Below are 19,017 nucleotides of genomic sequence, written 5' to 3'. Positions count from 1 at the left end.
AGCTCTAAATGAGAACCAAAGGACACTATCAACTGGTCAGGAGCGACTATCCATAGACCGCAATAATGACAACCAGAGATCAAGGCTGTAAAAACGGTTGAGATCCAGACAAACTGCAGATTGATTTGTAGGTGTATATGGCGTTGGTGGCGTGGAATGTAACTTTAGTCAGACAAGGTCTCTCCAGAAAAAGTTCTTCATCTTTCAAGCAACTTACTTTCTCAGTCCTGTTCCTGCTTTGCACTCAGCTACTCTTACCTCCTTCCTGCTTGTCAACCCCTTCCCTTGTAACAGGGCTGCAGAACCCTGAAGTCAGCCAAGTCTTTGTGGAATGGCAAATGGCTATTCAAGCTGTAGATACTCAAGCTAGGTCCTTGTCTCTTTTAAACAGTCTGTGTTCTTCTGGAAGAGACTGCCAGTGACCAGTGAGAGATCTAATGTGCCCAAAGGAAGGAGCACTGTGTGTCTCTTTAATTGCTATGATTCTGATCTAGGGCTGAGAAGAACCCATTTTCTTCAGCACAATGTCAAAGAATCTGGCATGGTTCACATAGCCAGATACTGACTCACATGTCAAGTGACAAATATGATAAATATACATGGATACCATGCTATGAATTGTGGAATTTCTCTCATCCCTGTTTCAGTCAAAGTGGTTACAACCTACAGAAGTTCTTACAAGGACTGGAAAATTCATTGGATTTCCAATCCTGTAAGAACTAAAGATGGTACACCCTAAGAGTGTCTTTCAACTCATCCAATCTTTGGATTGACCCCTTCACAGCTCTATAGACTCACAGGAGACAAAGGAAGGGGGTCAGCTACAACCCCAAGAGGAAGCAGTGTGAGTTGGAACCATCCCTCGCCCACACATAGTTTCTGAAAACATCTGAGTAAGAAGGGTAGACTAGGAACTTGTTTCTGGGCAGCTGTTGGAAAATGGCAGTGTTTGCTTAAAGGAAGAGGACTGGGGTATCTTTCCCCAGGTAGTAATCACTTCTGTACACGTGCTACATTTCCAAGAATAGATTATGGTCAATGAAAATATCATACAATTACGGCCACTGACACTCTGAACATAAGACGCAGTTCAAACAGGTGGAGAGTCAGTGTCAGATTCTAGCTTAGAGTCAAAACCAGCAGCACCAGTAAAGTCACTATCACAGTGTGTAATCGTTTGCTACAACAAAAGAAATGAAACATGCAGCAAGTACATAGGCAGTCTCTACTGTGCTTCTCCACAATAAGCAGAATATACTAATTCAAAATCCAGCAGTTCTCCTAAATAAGTTTGTTCTTTTTTGTTTGGTGGTGTTTTTTCTTTTCAGAAACCGTCCCCCCATTTTGAAATTTAGTCTTTGCTTTAGAAAGCCCACAGCATCTTAATAGCACTTTTCTGCAAATGGAGATAGATGAGACAGGAAAAAAGAAAGCGGAAACCACACAAATGATAGTTGTGAAACAAACTACTCACCTGGGAGATCTGCTGAATACTTTCTTCAGCCTCTCGGCCATTTCTCTGCAGGAGAATGTTTAAAGCTGGTACAGTTAACTAGGTATTCACAGATAGGACAATTATGTAAATAAGATGCCCAAGCTGGGAGTCAGAAGATTTTGTTTTAAGTAACTTCTTATGCAAGCAGTGGGCAAGTCACTTCACTGCATGGTAGTTTTACCCATCTGTAAAACAGAGATAGTAACATTGACTTTTCTTCATGAAACAGAACCTAAAGAACAAAAAGTGTTTTACAAGCCTAATTCAGATTCTTCTAGCAGGGACGGGAAGACTCACCTGAATTTGGTAGGCCAGAATCAAGCCTTAGAAGTTCTAGCACCTAGAAGTAGTCATCTACTCAGCAGACACTGATGGTTTCAGTAGTTTGCTTTATCTGAAGTTGTTTCAAACACAAAATCAGTCTTGGAAAAACATACAAATAGAAACCTGAGAAATCAACCTAAAATAACATCATTTCATTCCATCTTTATATCTCATTCCTAAAATTGTTCAAAATGTAGGTGTGCTAATGTGAACAACTGGAACTTCAAACTATGGGCTGATGACATCAGTGATGTTTCTTTATACTCACAACTAACTAATCACATAGTAAACAACATCTGATTGCCAAGTCCTACCTTCACAGAATTAGGTGCTGCACACAATGGTTTGGAATACAACTACTCAACATTTACTTATATACACCAGCAATAGATGCAGTCTTCTGTGCTGGTATTTTCTCTGCTTCCTAAATATTTAGCCAAATTGTTATTGTGGACTAAGGGACATCAGTAGGACAGTACAGTGATTTGTCTACATTTCCAGGTATTCTGTTCTCTTCCTATTGAATAGAAATAACAAGGTTGTGGGTTTTCAACAACAAAACAAAGAAATATTCACAGAAATATTTCTCAATAGAGAAAGATGCATCAGTGCTATAGGACCCTGAGGAAGCTGCAAATGCAAGTTCAAGCTCAAGTTGCAATTTAGGAAAATAATTCCAAGAAAGTCAATTTTCTTGTCATTCAAGCACAACAGAACCTACAAGCTGCTTCCAATGGCTGTTACCAGTGAGCAGTCAGACCCACAACCCCTCTGCTCAGAGGTGTTTTGAGATCCAGAAACGGACCAGTCCTCCCTTCCCCAGTCACTAACAGTTTAGTTTGCAAACGCAGGCTCAGGTATAGCAGTGGGAGCCTCAGTGATTTCAGTGCAGAGCTTTGCTGAAACATCTGCCTCCCTCATTTCAGTATTAGAGCCATCAGCTTGTAGCAGTAGAGGCTTACGAAGAAGCTCAGTTCTTTGCTCACCCCCATGAGGACAGCAGCTCTCCCCAAACACAATTAAATGATTTTTTAAACCGGCAGCTCAGTACCTGCAATGTCATGGTTACTATGGCAGCCATGCCAGGTTTTTGTGCAAAGAGAGATATTAAATAGCAGTGAGCATTATAAACAGAAAGGAATGGCAAGTCAGTGCAACCTTAAAACTTTAGAATCCTATCAAAATGAATGTCTACAAGTATTAAAATGCATCTATAGCTTTTGTCATTTTTAAAAATGCATTGAGAGACCTAATTATTCCCTTGCTCACAAAACAAAACATTAATACTACCCTATCTGGGGAAATAATTGGCTAATTCTGCATGGAGAAGAAAGGAGGCAGAGGTGAGATCTGCAGAAAAGACTGTTCATTCTGTGACAAACCAATGACATTTAAATAAAATATAAGTAAAGGCACAGAATGCAATTACTGGCGCATGGATAGATGCATAATATGTGTCATATACATCTGTGTGTGCACGCCTGTGTGCAAAGCAACAAATATAACTTGAAAAGGCGTTTGCCTAGTATTTATGTTGTCCATCTGAAACCAGAGGACTGGAATCATACCTCCAAACCCTACCTAATGTATTTTTTTCTTTTGGGCTTGTTTATTACTCAGCCTCAAAAACGTTGAAAAAATACATTACAGTATTGTGTAGCATTCAGAACAAGCAAGTAAGTGAATCTGGAAGAGGCACTGAAATTAAGTCTATCTATCTGTTGAGTTTGTCCTTCCTTAAAGACTCGCAGGAGCACCCACTGCCTTACAATGTCTAGGTAATAAGCATTGTGCAACCGAGGTGTAGGATGCTGCCAATACTACTCAGTTAACGTATCTCAGCATTTGTGAAACTCCAGAAAGCACATTTTGACTGTTTTATCCTCCCTTCAACTAAAATACTCATGTTGAGCTGTGCCATATTTGGAGTATATTCTCAATACACCAATTTGCGCTTTGAAGCTCTAAAATAAATTGTACTCTAAGTAGCACCTCAATTTGTTTCATTAATGTAAAACAAGCCACACAGAGAAAACATACTATTCTCAGTCTATCCTCATGGGAATGTGTGGAGCAAAATGGGCAAATTTGGCCTCCTCTTTTCATTATTTACAGCTGAGAGTAAATCTTACTCTCTCTGTTTTCCAAATCCATGGCCTGCTGTAGTGTTTTTCATATGTAGTGTCCTGTGCTGGCATTGCAAATGCTGTATGTGTTTCAGAAGAGAATGTCAGAAAATTGATTGCTTTTTTAAAAAATCCACATTCTGCTGTCATATTTCCATACATAATGTACTCTGTGTGTCTAAAATGTGTACAGCCATTCTGCATGACGGATACCAGAAACACTTAAAACAACCTGGGTGAACTTTGGGGAGGGGAAGAGCAGGAATTCTCCCCCCACTAAGATTGGACACAGGTATAAACCAGCACAAACAGAATATACTCAAATACTGAAACACAACTCACAGTCCACTGCCTCTCCAAAGCTCTGAGCGACAGTAGGCTTCATGACAAACAGGTCATTCATATGCCATCTGATGTCATGCAAAAACATAATCTGATTTCTAACTGCAGTCTTCTGCTCACAGGACTAGGAACCAATGCACGCCTGTTTCAGAATCTGCCGCTCTGTGTGGAAGTACAGGTGGCTGCTGTTACCCCTAACGTGATCACCTTTTGTTTCTCCTCCCACTTAACAGACTTTATTTTATTTTGGTGCAGTGCACATGAATGCAGTGTCTAGGACAGATGTGCTACCTTTTATAGCGTTGCTGTAGAACTCTTTAGCTGTAAACCCTTAATTTGCAGCTGGAATTCTAATAAACAGTACATAGTGTTTCAATAGCCTTCTGCTTATATGTTTGAAGATTCGAAACTGAATGGTGAGGTGGCCAAGGCGGCGCTGGCAAACGAAGACTGTCCCCACATAGACCAGGCTATTACGCCTGATGAGGGCCTGCCCTTTACCCGCTCTGGCACTCGGGAGAGATATGGACCCTGCTTCCTCTTATCAACCGGGGAATATCCCTGCCCGCCTGATGGAGGAATAAGAAAGGGTATGTAGCTGGGGTCCTGGAACCACGTAGTTAGCAACCGTTTTAAATACATAAGAGAAAAGTCAGCTGTAGCTGTAGCACGCAATAGTGCGCTTGCTGTATAGATGCACGTTTGGGCTGGAAACCACCACCTGATGTCTGCATTTGGAGTTTCTAACCTATTTCTTTCAGAAAGAAAAGCCTGAGGAGCTGTAACTACCCCAATGCAGCTATGCTAGGCAGTCAAGTCTTCCACCCTAGCTGGTGCAGTAACTTTAGTGGAGGATGTTCTACAATGTCCTTAAATTAGACCATCCTCCAAGGAGAGGCCAATTAACATTTCATAACAATGAAGGTTTGCCACTTGAAAAGCTCACAGATCTTACCAGACTCTAAGGAGCACAGAGTTGGAGGTGGCAGACGGAAAAGACAAAACAAAAAAGCAAAACATCCTCAAGAAATAGGAAATTATTATATGGCTACCTTAACAAAGCACTAAAACAAATTATTTGGATATCATAGCTGTTTAGTTCAACAGAGAAAGAGAAGCATACAAGAACATCTGTTAGCACAGGTGTCTTACAATTGGAAAATAATCCATCTAAAATCACTTTCATAAATAAACCATTACCAGTTAGTTTCTCAGGCTTCTGACAGCTACAGATCTCTCAGAAGTAACTGCATTTTAGTTTGCTAATGGTCAGAATAATCTATTTAGTAATAGAAGTCAACTAAAATAAGAGTATTTCCCTTCTTAAAATAGGCTGGTTTGTTCAAATAATTTGATGTGAGGAAACCATGCAACCAAAATTAGAGTTACATATATATGCATCAAAGTTGATAAGGAATGGGGAAACTGGAAAAGAAATTTCTCTGTGCAAATCAGTGTTTATCACTGGTGTACTGTATATAGTATATGATATAGTCAATATTTTAAAACTGCAAAGATTGTATGCTGTAACCATACACTGAGTATGGAGTATAGAATTACCATGTGCCATTGTATGATGGGCAATAGTTATAGTAAATGCCTGTTATAGATAGTGTATGTATTTATAAGTTTTAAAGTTTATCATCAACAAAGATAGAGTTGGACCACATATGAACTTTCATATGAAAGTATATCCTCTAAAATTTACCTTTGTAGCAAAGTGTTTTACTTGATTCTGTATTGGATAAGCATTGGCCACGTTCATTCAGCCTGGGCGAGTTCGGGTGGTTCCAGTGGATCAGGGGAACACTCCAAATGGCACATCCTTTCGGATGGGGAATGTATGGTTTTCACGATGCACTGCAACCGCCTCTCGTTACTGAATGAAACAGAGGCTGGTTGGCTAAAGAGTCATATATGTCAGCATATTGTTGGCCTGTTTGAAACACGTTGAGAGCATCTTAATTGTTGTTCCAACAGAAAATCATCCATAGTTCGTGCAACTCTCTGTACACTTGCTGAGCTGTTTATGTGCATGTCTTAAAGAGAATGGGGGGAGGGAGGGAGGGAAACCAAATGCATGCAATTTTGTTTTGTTGGGGTTTTTTCTTTTCCTTTTAAAGTGCTGTGAACAAAGGAGTAGTATCTCTATAGCAACACAATAAATTCTATGGATTGTGCTGCCTTTTCCCCCTCCTGCCCCCAAAGATACCAGAAACCTTAATTTTGCCTGAGGTCAAAATGCATGAAGTGGAAGGGAGAAGTATGCGCGAGTGTATGACAGACATAGAAAATCTCTCCCACTGACTCTTTTTCTTTTTAGGGTACAACCATGTTGCTGCCTGTAGGATCAATTACGTAGCCTGACCATCCTTGAGAAACGCTGTTTTGGGGAGGGGGGGGTGGTTATATATATATATATATATATATTTTTTTTTAACTTGTTCTGTACTTCAATGGCCTTCTGAGTCATGTTGCAAGCGATACTACTCTCGGCATGTCCATGCATGCAGATGGTATTGAACTGGCTACAATGTTGACCTCATTCTTAGTCCATTCTGTCATTGATCCAATGCTGTACTTTGCATTTTTCTTTTAAATGAAGGTTACGAAATGTCACGGAGCCTTAACAGCATAGCTGGCATAAGTGGAAAAGCGATAGGATTATCCTCAGTGTCTGCGCCCTACAGCTCTCCTAGTCCAGTGAGACGTTCTTGGTCTCCCATCCCATCTATTTTGTAGCATGGATCAGTAGCAGAGAATGGTCTAAAAAGCTTTATTTTCAATTAGCCTATGCTATGTTGCATATAATCCAGGTGACTAAGTCTGAAGATGCAATGTCTCACAGTAGCACCTGCTGGAAATGGTGTTACTCCTGATGCTAGGTGACAACACTCCTAAATAGCACTCAGATGACAATAGGCAGGCATTTACATAGAACTGGTGGGCCATACATGCTGCATGGTATCAGTACATAGAATGAAGGGTAGATGCACCAGATAGTTTTCTTCCTGGTGCATCCTGCTAGTTTATGCTTATTTTAGCTAATGGTGGATCTACTGGCTCTGTATGGAATGGGGTAGGCATTTAGTCAATGCTGAAACATACCAACGATGGAAGATTTTGCTTTTCTCAGGATATTTTTGAGCCATAGGAACCCTGCAGGAGTTTGAGCAAACAAGCACAGTAGGATGAAACGTTGCATGGGCACCTATTTTAAGCTGAAAGCAATACTCAGACACACTGTAGAGAGGTCTCAGTCTGGCTGACTGCATGGGAAAAAAAAATCCTGTTGAAGAAGAATATGGCTGCCTCTGCATGTAGCTATTACACCTTTTCCTCCTTCCTTTAACACTAAGATGCCGAGCTTGATGTGAAAAGCACAGGGAAGAAGCTCAAGTACTGATTGTATTCTTTACATGCAGATCTTTGCAAAGAAAGTCCAGTCATTGCTAAATATATGCCAACAGAGGCAGTCAGAGTGACCTGACAAGGCAAGATGGAGATGAACATTGATGGCTAATAAGCATCTGTGTGGAACTGTGCAGGCATAGAAGACCTTCTCATTTGGACAAAGTTAACTCGCTCCATGCAGGTTTTATGGATGATTCTTCGTGGGTTTGGAGTTGTACTAGAGATGCAGGCTTTTTCTACGGCCAAAATGTAACAAAACTGTAGAAGATCCTTTTTTTTTTTTTTTAATCTATTTTTTTCGTTCCATAGCATGAATTGCATGAAGAAAATAAACAAAACAAAAAAAAAAACACCAAAAAAACCAACCCACCCCCGAAAAACCCACCAAACCCCAAGAAACACTGCAAATGTATGATTAAGGAGAAAGAAAAAAAAAAAAAAAAAAAAGCAAAGTTATATATTTTCTTTCAAAGCTCTTTACTTTTACATACATTGTTGTAGCCAAAATGTAAAACATTATAAAACTGTACATTTCTTTGCTATGGATAGCTTCTTTTTGTATACAAGATACAGAGTAATGGTTTTAAAAAGTGCAATCAGGCAGTCATCGGTCATATTGACCACGCCTTCACAGTTCATCACACCAACATGGAAATCAAGAACTTTTTATTCAACTAGAAGTGTATAAAAATAAGAACAACCTTTTCCTGTCTGTTTTTGTTGGCATGCTTGTGACACATGGGACCTTCCTTCGGACCTGAGAGTAACAGCTGGCTAATTTTCCAGCTCTGGTTATGTTGTATTTTATTGATGTATAGATCCAACGTAAAGACCCTTCATAAATTGTTCATATTAAGTAATCAGTATGAATTTTAAACAAAACAGGTGTTATTTTAAAACTGGGACTTATAGTACAAAATCAGGAGAATACTCAAGTATAAACGGTCTCAAAGTTTAAGAAACAAGACAACAGCATTGTATGCAATTTAGTACTGAGTAAAATGCATGCACAATGTTATGCAAAACAATTCTAGCATGAAATAAATTTTGTATCATGGTTTCAGTGCCTGCTGTATAGTGTAAAGGGGAATCCTTTTCTGAAGCGACCAGGGGTTTCCAGAGACTTGCTTCTAAAATCTTGAATAAATACAGTGTTCTCAACAGAAATGTAGGAGAAAAGCTTGGTATTGCTTTGGTTCTACAATGCTGATTTTGGTTAGTAGATAATAAATGAAGCCTGCAAACACTTGATACAACTGATGTCTAAAGAACTCTCACCATTAGTAACTTTATGAGGGAAGATTAAATACCCAATATTTATCTAGGTATCTTCCTTTTCCCTCCCCAACAATAATAAAAGTTTGTCTTTTTAGCTGACTACATGAATTCAGTTTTTCTTACTTCTTTGGGGCCCGTCCTTCACTTGTTCTTCACCGAGCCACAGCAGTCCACCTGATACGAAGCTCTGAGAGAAATCCAGACATCCAAGTTGCACTTTATTTGCCACACAAAACATGCAGCACTAAGAACTGAGAAACACAGTGTGATTAAATTTCACTTTAGATGCTACAAATGACAACTATGGACTATGTATCAACAGCATTCTAGTTGCTTGAGCATTTTTGTTAAAGTATTTTTATAAGGAAAGATACACCTTTACCCTCATGTACAAAACTTCGAAAGAGCTGGCAACCTTCTAGGCAAGCTATGGCATTTGCGACTGCTGCTGAGAATGGAAATGTAAGGGAACTGTATCCCTATGGTCTGGAGGAAGCAGACATTAAACCACAAAAAAAACAGAAAAAAACCACTCATGGCTCTGGTAAGTGCTAAATTATAAGCAAAAAAAGCCAACTGCAGCTGGACCTTATCTTCACAAAACTCTACGCCAAAAGGAAAAATCAAGGAAAACTTCAAGCTGTGTTTTAGGAATAGAAGGCAGGCTGATAATCTGAATTTGTATGTAATTAGAAGACTTCTCTGTAGTCCTCAATGTAGTATATGCTTGATTTCTACCTGAGTTGACTTCCCCAAGAGCTATTTTTTTCCCACTGTTTCTATGCTGTTATTTTCAGCTGATAAATGGGCAATTTCTTACCTCCAGAGATAAGATCCAGGTTAATGTAGGATCTGAAAGTTGCCTAATGAACAACTCTTCCTCTTATAATGTACGAAGAATCAAGAAATAGATTTATCTGCCCCATTTTTTCATTTACACTAACTCAAGGGCCCAGCATGAAGGTTGTTCAAATTCTCCATTCCCATAAGGAATACTAACAATTCAGCCGTGCAAATCCTGCACTGATCTTCCCTTTCCACTGTACTTTGCATATATATATATATATATATGAAACTTTGCTGACAGGCTGGGGACACATGCCCATTCTGCACTAATCTTTACACCTACTAGTCCCCTTTTCAGTTAGGTACTTCTCTGAGCTTATTCTGATTTGAGGTAACTGTGTCTTTTGGGTGACTTCTATAAACCCTTCAGAAACAGATCAGCTCTTCCCATTCACCACCCTTCAGGAGGTGTTCTGAAGCTTAATGTCTGCCTGACCCCAGAGTTCCCTTGCACACAGTGACAGCTCTGAAAACACAGGGAAAGAGGGCAACAACTGGAAAATTTCAGAGGCTGATGCACTGAATCCTGGCACTGAATCCTTAGAGAAATTCACATCACCCCAGCTGACTTATATTTAAGGAGCTTTTGCTGGGGTATTACAACTAAAATATTAATTCCTTCAAGCCTTCCCAATTCCACACCAGGAAGTATGTATTCTTGATCAAAGCACAAAAACCATGCATGTGGCTAGATTCTGACCTCAGCTTGCAATAATGCCACCAACTACTTCTGACTTCACACCATCATACCAGCAGAAGCACATTCTGTGGTTCACTTACACTCTGCCTGTTTCCTGATGGAAATGAACATCTGAGTTTCTTCTGCAAACACCTTTCAGCAATGAACCCCCGGCTACAGGACCCGATGCTGGTCCTTCATCTGAACCCACTGGCAATTAGTGGCTTATTACTTGCTAACATTAAAGGCACACTTCAACTGCACCTTGTATACATACAGCTTTCCCTCTGACTGCATGAAGGTACTCATGTTTTTTCTGGACCAACCTGATGTGCCTCCACAACTACAATTTCAGACAGCAAGGATATGAAAAGTGGTTTTTGTTCTCTCATTTAAAAAATAAAAAAAATAAAAAAATCTAGCTAATACTGCTGTGATAACAGTCAAGCTCAACAGTCATTAATCGTTAAAGTGATTTTTCACATAAATTGCCTTCCTTCTCTTTGAAGTTTCAAGGCCAAAAGAGAAAATACATCACTGAAACAAACGGCTGCTAGGACACATGAACAGACTAAAATACAGAAGACAGCAAGCAGGTCTAAGGCAAGGGCATCAGAAAGGAAGTGAGCACAAAGCTGCTTACAAAAAAGAAATCCTGAAGAAAAAACAAGTGCAGTTATTACCCTGACACTTTGCATATCCTTTTGATAGTTTCAAAACAAGGCAGCCTACCTCTCTGCTTTCCATATATATCCTGGAAGCAATTCTGTCTTTGAGCTCATACACAAACTAACTTCACTTCATGAAAACGTGCTTAAATTATGCAGATTATTTTCAAGTCACTCACTTATTTGAGTTTGGGCGTAAAATACCTGTCTGTTCAGAAGTCCCAAAGAACCTGCATTCATCTAGGACTGTGGGTGCCACATTTCTCTCTTTGGGGAATACAAATGCTTATTTTCAATCAAGAACAATATCTGATTAAAATCGAACTTCAAATTAGAAAATAGATCCAAAACTGTACCTCTTGACTTTCTTTCCCTATCTGATAAGCAAATGCTTTAAAAATAAGCACATTCATCTGACTCCATGGAAAGATATATTTCCTGGTTCAGGCTAAGAAAGCCAGGCTTTTAAACCTCAGCATTCACTTGAGCCTTTAAAAAACTTTATGCAAACATCTTCAGGTACCAAATATTAAGAGCATGTGCTCTATGGCTTCCATTGGTTTGTCTACTGCTCATCAAGCACAGCTTTTTAGTCAGCAAAAGACGAAGTATCGCAGTTGCTTTAGCTCAGATACCACTCTAGGGTACCTGCACAGCTTCTGGACCCAAAGGGCTTAGCAGCTACAACACAGCCTATGCACAGGCTGCTGACCATGAGTCACATCAGACATGTGGATTGAGTCCAAGCAAATAAGCTCAGTAGGAGCCATGCGTTGCAGTAGTAGCACCAGTGCAAGTAGGAGAAGAGGCAGCAGTAGGACAAAAGGTAGGAAACAAAAGGACACAGGATGGATCTGTAAAATGGGTTACGCAAGTAGGAGGGAGGGGAGCATATGAAGAAACAGGAATCAGTGCTGAGGGGAAAAGATGCGTACCTAAAAAACCATCAAGGACCACTAGCCTAGAAGGTAGAGCCTTAGCCTGGAATCTGTGAGATGGAAATTCTATTCTTGGCTCCTCTGTGGACATACTGAGTTACCTCGGTTGAGGCATCTCAAATTTTGTGCCTCAGCTTCTGTTTCTGTGACATTATTGTCTTTTGAAATTGTTCTGAGGTCAAAAGAGGAAAAGTATTTAAGTAGGAACAGTCATTAAAATCTATCAACTTTGAACTAAGGCTTCAAAGGAAAGAAGCATCTCTGCTTCATTTAAAAGATGCCATATTTCCTTGTCTGCAGAAGAGTACAATACCCCATAAGAATGCCTTTTCTTTTGTACTTATCTGTGCAGAGGATTATTATGGAAAATGATTAAGCACCCACACAGTTAAAATGACAGAGCATCTTCGTTACTGATTGGCAACTCCTCTACTGCCCTAAATTTAGGTACCACATCTTCATGCATTCAAATCAGTAAAAACAAAACACAACTCATTTGACATTTGCAGCAAAAATAAAAAATCATGTCAGAACATGAAAAACATCCCAATTCTTGGCTCCACTTACATATATATATGTATATAAAGTATGTAAAAACAGAGTCTTATAGCAAAGTGTTTGCAAACACTTATAAGATTGTTATGATCAAGGAATACTGGAATCGAATTGAAATTCTGCAATTTCCACTGACAAAGTCTTGATCCCAAACCTTGCAGACAGAACTTCCCCAAGATTGCATTGTATCTGAATAACAAAGTGGTCCATAGGCAAAGAAACCAGGAAATAGATGAGAAAGGTGAAAATGAACTCAGAGGCTAGCCAACAGAGGAATGGGACTTAGACTCAATCCCCTCCCAACTTGCAAAGGCTTGTCTGAAAATAAATCCAAACCTGGCATGTAATAAAATGAAAACACCTGAGAAAGTTTTGCAAAATAAACATCACCTCTGAATTTTCTCATTCCCACAGCCAGCTTTTATTCAGGAATAATTACTTTGTTACTCTTATTTCTAATCAAGCTTTAAAAAGTGCTCTCCCAATACTCTGAATTTATGCTTCCTCACTCTTCCACAAGGTAACACATGGCTCATCCAGGTCATGATTCAGTAACAGAGACCATTTTCATCGCTGAGTATTTTTAGTCACAAACTCTCTTTCCATGTTCGACTGATGAGAAAAAACTGCCTGTAAAAACAGGTGAATGCAGAGACAACTGACAGATGAATGTGAATGAAATGCACAAACAGCTGAAGAATGTGCCTTATTTCACTTCCTTCAACCTCTAAATGGGTTACAAAATAGCAGTGGCTTTACATATACAGTTTCTCCATAATTTCAAAGGCATATATGGTAAACACCTTCCTTTACAGTTATTCTTTTGGATATTCATCCAACAGGTGGCCATTTCCATAAAGCCAAGCATTTTAATTCAATGGTATTAAATCATTCTTTCTAACATGGAGCAAAACATCCAAGACCAGCATTTATCGTGAATTAAGAATAGCACAAAAGCTAAAAGAACAAAGCAGATACTACCTCCTTTTTTTTTGTGCATAAATCAAGATATTGGTATCTCAGAAGTTCAAATTTCCAGTTACTTTTGCGGCAGCTAGAGTTTTCAACAAATTCAGTGTAAGCTCCATTTTGTGACTGTGCACATTTTTAAGTGCAATCAAAACCACACAAGATGATTCCCTACCACAAACTGCATCCACTCCCAGACTTTGGGAAGCAAGACTTACATTTTCTGCCAAAGTATTATTTTCTTTTTCCCTTTACATAACTCTCAGCTGCTCTGAACTATAAGCTGGTAGTAAATATCCAAAGCATGACTCAAATACTGATGAAAAATTCTGGAGCCTTTTTTTAAGAAAATTTCTAGGTAAAAGAAAAAGCACAAGCCTTGCCATATGCTATGAAAATATCAAAATCCCTAAGAGAACCCAGGGGGAGCTTTTGGTGAAAACAAAACATTGCAATTTCAGCAACAAAGATCTGTCATCATCTTGATTTCTAATACAGGGGAAAAGGAAGTAGAAGTCCCAGAATTAGTTAAGGATTAGTTAATCTAACTAACCCAGTTAGATTTCAGAAATCTAACTAACCCAGTTAGATTAATTAATTAGTTAATCCAGTTTGGATTGGATCCAGAGTTCAAGGAATTTACTGGAAAAAATAGTTAAGTATTTGATTAAGTGCTGGACTAGGTCACAGGCCTGATCTTAAGATTTCTGAGACTGGAAGGTAGGGACAGACATTGCTGTTCCAGCTGAAGAGAACTGGGAATTTCAAGATGTGCTATGAATGAGAAAGAAAACCCACTGCAGGTTAATAATTCATTATTACTAATAAACAGTGGAAGAGGGGGAAAAATGACATCCAAGAAATAGAACAACTTGTCCCCCATTTCACTCCCACCATACCAGCAGGCTAGAATGCTGCTACACCTGTGTGATTATTCCATCTTCAGGACCTGTATCTTAAATCTGACTTCTCCCTTTGTCCTCCTTTTCCCCCATTTTTTAGTCAACTCTGTCAGGCTTTCTACTGCCATTCATTTAAATGTCTTTCCATGGTCACCTGTACATTCAAACTGATCTCTTTTGCCTGTTTTCCATCCTTATCTCAAGTCTTATGACTCAAAAAATGTCACATAAAGCAAAATCAAATCATATTCTTCCCCTCCTGCTTAATTCCTCTAACCTTAGCCATGCACCTGAGCAAAACCTTTTGCCACTCAAGCAGAAGTGACCTTTATGGCAGGTGACAAGAACTAGTTAGCCACTAACAGGACTGACAACCTGCAGTCAGAGGAGAAAAGCTAATGTCATGTAAGAAATGGTGACTGGGCAAATGGGAAGAAAAGCAGGACTGCAGTCTTTCTTTCAAATGAATGCACTTCAAATTCAGGGTCTGGCTATTTAACCAGAAAACTATCAAGTCACTCAGGTACACCACACAAAGTCAAATACCAGTGACTGCCAAGCAGCTTAAACAATTCCTCCAAAACACAGACACTTCTGATACAAAACACACATCTTCCTACCAACATTTCTGAAATGCAACAGGAGCGTCTTGCACAGGTGCACATGGAGGTTGCACAAGTGACAACTGCAGATCTCTAAACTTCAAACAACAGAAGTACACACAACAGCTTCCTTCTCCCCCTCCACCCAAGAACCTGACAGCTCTCTCGAATGAAGGTCAACAATTCACAACTTAGTATCATGGCTGGAGAACAAGTTCACCTTTTCTCCCTCACGAATGTCAGCTCATTGGCAGGTCTGGTTATTTTCAGAAAATGTGAGTGGAGAGCAGCTGCAAAGACACTTGATTACCTTGTTCCAGTGGTATGTATTACAAACCCTGTCAGTGTATTTGCAGCTGAACGTGAATGCAGAATTCCTACATAAATGGCATTCTTAGTTTCGCACTGAAGACCTGCATTCATTGCAAAGCATTGGCATAGCACACTGGATATACATTTTGCCTGGCAGAGACAGACCTCCATCAGGACATCAAAAGGCAACATCAGTAAGCTCTGGACATCGACAAGGAAGGGGATTTCTTTACCTGATAAGAAGCATTCTACCGTCTGCTCCATACCTTACAGTAGAAAGCCTTATTTTGTACAATGCCTTATTCTGCAAACAAGGCATACTGACATAACTTGGCATTTAGTTCTGAATGAATGAGAAACAACGTGGTTTTAATATTCAATGATGTACCATCTACAATGAATTGTTATTCACTCTTTATACTACAGCAGCATCTAGAAGTCCTGACTGACGACAAAGCATTTCATATGTCAAGCTCTCAAGATATATCATTACTTCTTAAAGTTTTCAATTTATATAGGCAAGACAAGGGAGAAAAAATGCAGCTCTCAACTTTTCAGAGGTGAAGATCAGATGCAGATATGAAACACAAGATCAGGACCAGGAAAACCAAAGTATTCCTTTCCTCCTTCTTATCACCCCAAATCACTCTTTGCTCTTCCAAAAGTGTGCCTGTGTTACAGATGTGAAAAAGTGAACATTTCAAATAACCAAGTCATATTTATTTGTTAAACAATTTGCTATATCCCTTTGAAATGGACTGCAGCAACAGCATGCACAGTCAAAATACGCTCAGTACAGTGACCCCTGTGTTACAGGTCACACATAGTAGCTGTGACTAATCAAGGAACAGAATTATTTAATGATTACTGAAACAAGAGAACATCTTTATTTGGTACATATTGGAGGAAATCAAAGGTAGAACTCTCAAAAAGAACCACCCAAAAAACCCCATGAGAAACTGTTCAGTACATGTAAGAGACACTACTGTATCTAGAGAATGACACTGGGGAAAGTCAGCAACTAGCAGCTTAGACAAGTACAAGAGATCACAGCCCAGAGCAGTATATTGCAATGAAGAACCATGACCAGCACATGGATTGAAAATAATAAACCACTTTAAAGTCTCAATTCTGCACTTTTTGCAGAATCCATTTCATTATTGTTACAGATTCTTTCAATATCTGTAATACAGTCATACAGCTCCACAGTCAGTTCAAGTTTCTCATCCATTGAATAGGAAAAGAATATGCCTTTGAAAATTGGGCCATGAACTATAACTGCTGTAAAATCAAGGGGGGGGGGGGGTGAAACCCTTGCAGCCCATATTCCCACTTTAATTTCTTCCCTGTCATGTGTAAGCTGATACATCATTAGAAAGTCTCTATATGATCAGAGCCCATCTCTGAATATTTTGTAATTCTGTAAGCCTTCTTCCCTGGCAAGCCTGCTTTAAAAATTAAACCACTGTTTAGCAACAGTAGGTCTTATTAAAAGGTGCATTTACCACACAGTAGTATTCTCTATATTTAGCACTGAAATACATCAAATACCACAGCAAATGTAACTATCGTGGGTGGTAAACATCTAGTTTAATGGCATTCACTGTATTTGTGTGAAAACCAGTTTTATAAATAGCTTCCAAAACTCTGCTCAACATAGGCAGCTAGTAATATCTGAAGATAATTCACACATTTTCATTTCTCCTATCAAAGCAAGCATTAGGCCTACATTTTCTGCCAAGCATTCACCTGGCATAAGTACTGTGGGCATGCTCTGAACAGTAACTCAGCTGGGCTGCAAAAGTCAGAACTAACCTGAAATTACCAGGAGCATTCTGGTCTGAGTTCTAGTCTGAGAAACTTGTAAAAATTTTCTAGCTAGATTTTGATGTCTTCCCATTCAAATGCAACTGGAAACACAGGAGCTACATTGGATCAAAATTCACTCAACAGCTACCTCTGACTTACATCCTTTGACAAGAACTTTTCTACTGTTTCTAAGAACTGTTAGAAGTTTTTCCTCCCTAAGCAGGAACTTCAGAAACTTCAGGCTTGGTTTGCAAGTTAATGATAATTCATGCAGATCAGCATCCACATAAATTTATAATAAATTGATGTCAGGCACAGAACATAATTCCTCAGAAATATTGCTCCCTTCAGAGTTTAATCAAGATACAGCTAGTTCAGAAGGGCCTCTTTCTCCCCTTCTGCCAGCCTTTTAAACTATATCTCCTTTTTCAGTTTTTAAATCCTAGTCTTCTGGTTAAATGTCTGTATGTATATATTTATGTTCACTGGCATTTCTCTGTAATACAAGCTGCATTTTCTGAGGTGCTGACAAATCCAGTAGAAGTTGGCAGGTGCAACACAAACTCATCATGACATTAAGATGTAATAACAACAGATCAGAAGGGGCCTCCATCTTCTCAGACCATTTCCTCAGACTGAATTTATACACCAATAATAAGCGGTTAAGCAGCTTCTTGAAAGACTTCTCAGAAGAACAAGAAGTAGTCATTCTTTCTTCAGTGGTATTACATCAAGGCAAAATATTTGTCATTCTACCTGTGGGTAAGGAGGTAAATTCCTGTTAAAAGGACCCATTAAACCATTTTTAAACCAGTACGCTTTAATATGCATGCTCATTCCCTTTAGTCTTAGAAAAACTTTTGCAGTTTCCAACTATTGTGTTCATAATGGGCAATCCTCTTGTAGTGCTTCTGAACTGCACAATCCAAAGATGTCCATCCATGTCCATGAGAGTATGATTTCATGTGTGCTGAGTATAATGTGGAGTTTCACAAAGGGCCATGGAGTGTCCTGCCCCACATCCAATTAAGATCTGTTTTGCAGAACCAAGAGCTTTGATTGGCTTTGGGATATGAACATTTGCTTCTGTGTCATCACCACACATCCCATGTTCGTTCCATCCCCAAGAGAAGCACTGGCCACCTAAAAAGAGGATACAAAATACAGAATAAAGGCCACAGAAACACAACAGCTTTGGTTAGTTTTGAGGAGCAGATTTTTCAATTCATCTTCAAATTAGTTTCTAAGCAATTCTGCTAAGGTAGGGAAAAAGTTTTCTTGAAAATAGATAGAAACCCAGATGAATTATTCCCTACCTTCTTTCATATTGGTAAGAACATGAGATTAAAATAACAAATACATTCGAAAAGCACTTAATTAATACATGGCTCAGTATTGATAGAGAGCCCACAAAATCTCTATGCATTTTAAGGACCTTCCCTGAAATGATGTGGAATCCCTGTCTTTAAAGTTCTCCCTAGTAAGCAAAACCAACACGAACCAAGCCCAGTGACTTTAATCACTCACAGCATGATCTGTAGGACTGGGGAACACAGAGTCACAGAGCAGTCAGATTACATTTTATACCTACTTTCAAGTTCACATCTAACCTTTTTCCGTTAAATACATGTCTGCGACAACTTGCCTTACTCTTAATCATTCTACCTCTTATTCTTGCTTTGACATCATTTCACTGCTTTTATTACCCTTACTTTCCCTCATTATTATTTATTTTTGTAACATCAACTCTTTCATATC

General features: G+C 39.1%; 2 protein-coding genes across 7 annotated transcripts in view; one reads left to right on the top strand and one right to left on the bottom strand.

Moving 5' to 3' along the window:
- The window catches only part of KCNC1 (potassium voltage-gated channel subfamily C member 1), a 124,304-nt gene that overhangs the window by 97,602 nt on the left and 7,685 nt on the right, over positions 1 to 19,017 (top strand). The window contains exons 3-4 of one of the 6 annotated variants that reach the window (XM_061380242.1): positions 4,689 to 4,877; positions 6,893 to 9,078. The exons of 1 other annotated variant lie outside the window; for it this stretch is intronic. In XM_061380242.1, coding sequence (XP_061236226.1) covers positions 4,689 to 4,877; positions 6,893 to 7,029 — 326 coding nt within the window. In that variant the 3' untranslated portion in view covers positions 7,030 to 9,078. Of the gene's footprint in view, positions 1 to 4,688; positions 4,878 to 6,610; positions 9,079 to 19,017 lie in introns of those variants that run through there. 4 more of the 6 variants (XM_061380243.1, XM_061380244.1, XM_061380241.1 and 1 more) reach the window with 4 other exon arrangements.
- Positions 15,735 to 19,017, bottom strand: part of SERGEF (secretion regulating guanine nucleotide exchange factor) — a 152,371-nt gene continuing 149,088 nt past the window's right edge. The window contains 2 exon segments of the mRNA XM_061380261.1: positions 15,735 to 18,250; positions 18,253 to 18,402. Of these exon segments, the coding sequence (XP_061236245.1) occupies positions 18,108 to 18,250; positions 18,253 to 18,402 (293 nt within the window). The 3' untranslated portion in view covers positions 15,735 to 18,107.

Source organism: Neopsephotus bourkii, unplaced genomic scaffold (genome assembly GCF_033783945.1).
Source record: "Neopsephotus bourkii isolate Nb327-2 ecotype Australia unplaced genomic scaffold, CSIRO-AGI_Nbou_v1 NB_1792, whole genome shotgun sequence".
Taxonomy (NCBI): domain Eukaryota; kingdom Metazoa; phylum Chordata; class Aves; order Psittaciformes; family Psittacidae; genus Neopsephotus; species Neopsephotus bourkii.
This window is presented reverse-complemented; position numbering and strand designations above follow the sequence as displayed.